Source organism: Triticum urartu, chromosome 1A, assembly GCF_056163025.1.
Source record: "Triticum urartu cultivar PI428250 chromosome 1A, HENAU_Tu73, whole genome shotgun sequence".
Lineage (NCBI taxonomy): Eukaryota > Viridiplantae > Streptophyta > Magnoliopsida > Poales > Poaceae > Triticum > Triticum urartu.
Window position 1 is genome coordinate 394,198,588 of NC_141873.1, and position 5,058 is coordinate 394,203,645.

Below are 5,058 nucleotides of genomic sequence, written 5' to 3' on the forward strand. Positions count from 1 at the left end.
GGAAACTTCTGTTCCCATTCGACGCTAGCCAGAACTCGATCCAACTTTTCAAACGTCGGATTTGGCAACGCGTTAGCCCAGGTGAACTTTCTCCCCGAAAGCTCTATCTCTCTCAGATCCAAGCTTTCAATGATGGTATTAAACATGAACGACCATCTCCCGCCAAAGTTATCATTGTTCTTCTCCTCACGCCTTCTGATGATGTTGAAATCACCCCCACCAGGATTTGAAGCTGCTCAGAGCCGCAAATCCTAACCAGATCAGCCAAGAACTCGGGTTTGAGTTCGGGCTGTGCGGCACCATATACCGCCACCAGAGCCCATAAACCCATCGGCCTTTGACCGCACCCGAAACTTAACTGCAAAGTCTCCCATCACCACACTTCGGACTTCGAGCGAATCACATCTAACTCCGAGTAAGATCCCACCCGATCTCCCTCTCGATGGTAGACAATGCCAGTCAAAATCAATACCTCCCGATAAAGTATTTAGAAATTGTGGCGAAAAATTGTCTCTACCAATTTCCGACAATGCGATAAAATCCAACCTATGCTCGATAGACGCCTATGCAAGAAACCTTCTTTTAGCCAAGTCTTTCAGACCTCTGCTATTACAAAAGATTCCTTTCATACTTCTCATGAATTTTTTTAGCCGTACGGATCCTAGAACTCCTACGCACTGCGGAAGCCGGGTAGATCTTCCGCTTCCACTTGCGTTTAGGAATGTTGTGACTCTCCAGCCGGTCCTCACCACCAGGCTCAGAAGGTCTAACCACAACATTCTCAGATGTATCATCCTCCTCCTCAGACTCAGGTAGGGGAGGTATAAGATCCGCACAAAAATTATTGAGCACCCTGACCCCCACAGCATCAAAATCAGAATCATTCATGGGTTTAACCGCTGCTAAGTTGCGAATCATCTCTAAAGCCCGCTCTGCCTCTTAATCCAGGATATCATTAACGGAATTTGAAATTTCACTATCATTACTTCCTAGTGAAACTCCTAATTGATTTGCATTATAAATAATCTCCTCATAAAAAAATGCAAGATAGAATTAGAGATATTAACCGACATACCAGTAGTGATCTCAACGTCACGAAGCTTGGCCGCTCTCATGGCGCACCGCTGCTGTATGTCGTCAACCTCCGGCTGATCCTGGAGACGGCAGCTCAACCGTCGCCCCTCAGAGACCGGATCCGGAATCCCTCCAAACGCAATAACCTCCTCCCGAGTGACCCTGCTCGGGGTGGGGCCTCCTGCCTCACCCCAAACACGCAGCCGGTCGGCCTCCATGGACGAACCAGCGGGAACGTCTGAAAGCGGTGGGGCGCTCGAAGGCGCCGCCGACGTCGGTCGTGCCCCACAGCACAGAGACGGCAACGCACCGGGGGAGGGGAGTGCATGGGCCACCTTCCCGAACTCCCCACCCACCACAGGATGGGCGGCCACCCTAGGCGCCCAGGTGAAAAGGGCTCCGAGGCCACCTGCCCCGAACCCCCTCCAGACGACGGAGCCGGAACCTGCAGCTCCGGCATCGCAAGAGGAGAAGAGAGTGCCGAGGCCACCTGCCCCGGACCCCCTCCCGAAGGTAAGACCGCCACCACTGAGACCTCGTCCACCGCGAGAAGAGAAGAGGGCGCCGGGGCCACCTGCTCCGAGCCCCCTTCAGAAGGCGGAACCGCCCCCTGCAGCTCCGGCACCGTGAAAGAAGAATAGAGAGCCGAGGCCACCTGCCCCGAACCCCCTCCCGAAGGTAAGACCTCCACCACCGGAACCTCGTCCTGAGGAGAGTCGACGTGTTGTGTATGAGAGGGAGTGGCCACCTGCCTAGACTCCTCCTCTCCCCTGACCGAGATCGGCGATGCCCCAAGGACGGGGCTCACAGCATCCTCAAAATCCAAAGCAGATAACGCGTGCTCAAAAACCAGGTAACTTTTACATCCAAACTCTGTTTTTAATGTTGGTGGGCTCGTTCGAATCATATGAATGACACCGGCACACTTGTAGTATCATATTTTGATTTTGAGAACTTCAGAAAAAATATAGCATTCCCTAAAAAAATATTAAAAAAATATAGCATTATTAAACCGAGTGACTTCATTTATAAAACGGGATGAAACCAAAGGCTTCAAATCGAAGCCCATAATCTATGCCCGTTCCTGTGAGTATTTTTTTAGAAAAGAGGCGCTTGTCCGTTCCTATGAGTGCCGTGACTGATGGTTAAAACAAGCAGAAAACGTAGGCACATCGCTACAGAAGATAAACCCCGCGATGCGATACCCTCTCTGTGGCGTCAACTCATACCTGCATGAGAGCACGACCTTTCACTGCATTGCATGCATGCCCGTTCCCTTCTCTCTCACTCACTCACTCCTGCTCGCTGTACTCCACTGTGTACGCTCTCTCTCGCCCTTTATATTTGACCACCGCCCCTCTCCACCAAGCACATCCTCCTCGGCCACTCCATCCCCACCCCCCCTCTCTCTCTTCATCGGTCTCCCCAACGCACAGCGAGCTAGGCATCCCTCTCTCTTCCCCATCCCTCCCCGTCCCCCCAGCGCCAGGTCCCTCCCTCTATCTTTATACCTACCACTGCCGCCACCCCATGGAACACAAACCCAACCCAGCAGTGCTTGCCACTACCACTACCGAGGCCGCAAGCAGCAGCGACGTCGGGAGCAGCGTGAGCAGCGGCGGCCGGAAGGGGAAGGCGGCGGGCAAGGGCGGGCCGGAGAACGCCAAGTTCAGGTACCGTGGCGTGCGGCAGCGGAGCTGGGGCAAGTGGGTGGCGGAGATCCGGGAGCCCCGCAAGCGCTCGCGCAAGTGGCTCGGCACCTTCGCCACTGCCGAGGACGCCGCGCGCGCCTACGACCGCGCGGCGCTGCTCCTCTACGGCCCGCGTGCCCACCTCAACCTCACCGCGCCGCCGCCCCTGGCCCCCGGGGCGGACTCCCACCCCCGGCCCTTGGGGTCCTCGGCTTCTTCCTCGAGCTCCTCCGCGCCTCCGCCGCTCCGGCCGCTCTTGCCGCGCCCGCCGCAGCACTCAGGTGGCGCCGGGGCGGTCTTCCACCACCACCACCACCACCAATACCGCTTCCTGCCGCTCCGCGTGACTCCACCGTCCACGTCGCCGCCTCTGCACTACGCGAGCACAGCCACCGCGTCCACGGTGACCACCACGGTGGCGCTGGCGCCGCCGCACCAGACGACTGCCTCGTTACCAGTGGCTTCGTCATCTACGGTGGCCGCCCAGGATGGTGTGCCGGCGGAGGCGGCAGAGGCTGAGGTGACCCCCGAATGGTACCTTGCCGCCGAGGAGGAGGACTACGAGGCGGCGCTGCTGTGGAATGAACCTGATCCCTTGTTCGACATCTTCTCCAAGTGATCAACAATCCACATAGATCAGAGCTCCTGACATGCATGAGCGACTATGGCGGATCAACGCATGCGGCAAGCGGCAAGCGGCAAGCGGCATGCATGTGTGTTGCAACTTGAAAGCAAGGAAAGGTAGATATAGCCTTACTAGGGTTTCCGATTTGCTTTTTCCTTACTACTAATTGATCAAACTATCTTAATTAGATATATTTTTCTTGTATTTCTTGCTGGAGTTTGGCTTTGGGGTAATGTCGTGGTATTGGGAATATTTAGGCCTTGGCAGCGACTTCAGATTTGATTTCAGTTCAGTCGTTTGCATCTACAAGTGGATGCATGATAACTGAACTGACTTGTATATACTATATATGTATCACATTATTATTTCTTTATCTTTTTGTACATACTACTACTCCCTTTTGAAAATGCTTTAAGAAAAAGAGCATATAACCTATAAAAGATATACTTGCATGTATATATACTCCTTTTTCAGAAGTACTTCAAAAACTTCAGTCTACATTTCTTTCTTCTTTTTTTCACTTCGGATCGATCTATTTTTGCTGTCTGAAAAGAGATAGTTTATAGATTATGTATGTTGATTTTAATTTACCTCTCCCTAATCTTTTGAACCGCAGCTATACACTTCCTGGGCTGTAATTCTACAATGTGCAGTTCTGTGTGGTTGGGGTTTCAGCTTTGCTAAGTTATACACATATATGTTGCGTGTGAGAATTCTACCCAAACGCAAAAACTGAACGGAGCATCTTCATTATTTACTCCCTCTGTTTTCATTTACTCCACATATTAGAGTTGACTAAAGTCAAACTTCCTAAAGTTTGACCAAGTTTATAGAAAAAAGAATACAAATATTTACCATAATAAATTTGTATGATGTGGAAGTACAGTCAATAATTAATCTAATGATATTGATTTGTTATTGCATATATTAATACTTTTGTCTATAAACTTTGTCAAAGTTTAGAAAGCTTGACTTTGACCAAAGTTTATACGTGGAGTAAATAAAAACGGAGGGAGTACTTTATAATATATCTATGACTATTTTCCATTTAATATAATCATGCAATATTTAAGATAGTAATATAAGGAGAGGAACTGTTTTTGTAAGTAGTTCTTTTCAACTTTATCCTTCACATTTACTCTGAAAACTCAACTTCACATTTACTCTAAAAGTTCAAGCACAAGTGTGTTACTCCATCCGTTTCTTTTTACTTCGCGTATTAATTTTTCTAAAGTCAAATATTATAAAGTTTGATCAAGTTTTTGTTACAAAAATCAACATCGACAATACCAAATGAATATGTTACAAACTTGAACAAATGTTTTTGAGCCGCATGCATATTACAAGATGGCCAAATCATGCGTGTTTTATGCAACGCTCAGCTAGCAAACCTTCTGAACAACCATACGTTTGAATGGTGACCCACGAGAGCTTGTGAATGGCGATGACTTGATAGCTTCTCTCTCGTGAACATCTATTTGAGTACAAGTGTAGTACATGCATGCAGCTGGGAAAACACACTCGTTTTGGGAAATGGGAGTTGTATACACTTTATTAAGCCAGTGACTAGCTAGCCAGCGCTTTTGCGCGCTAGCTTGGGAGGTTGGAAGTTGGGACTTGGACTTGGGAGTACTTGCAAGTTCTACGATTTCATAGTCCACTCATCAT

At 49.6% G+C, this 5,058-nt stretch overlaps 1 protein-coding gene across 1 annotated transcript; it reads left to right on the plus strand.

Annotated features, from left to right (window-relative positions):
• Positions 1-2,450: 2,450 nt before the first annotated feature.
• Positions 2,451-3,773, plus strand: LOC125534349 (uncharacterized). The gene has a single exon (XM_048697605.2). It carries the CDS (start codon positions 2,605-2,607, stop codon positions 3,382-3,384), a length of 780 nt encoding a protein of 259 aa, XP_048553562.2. The 5' UTR covers positions 2,451-2,604; the 3' UTR covers positions 3,385-3,773.
• Positions 3,774-5,058: the final 1,285 nt, after the last annotated feature.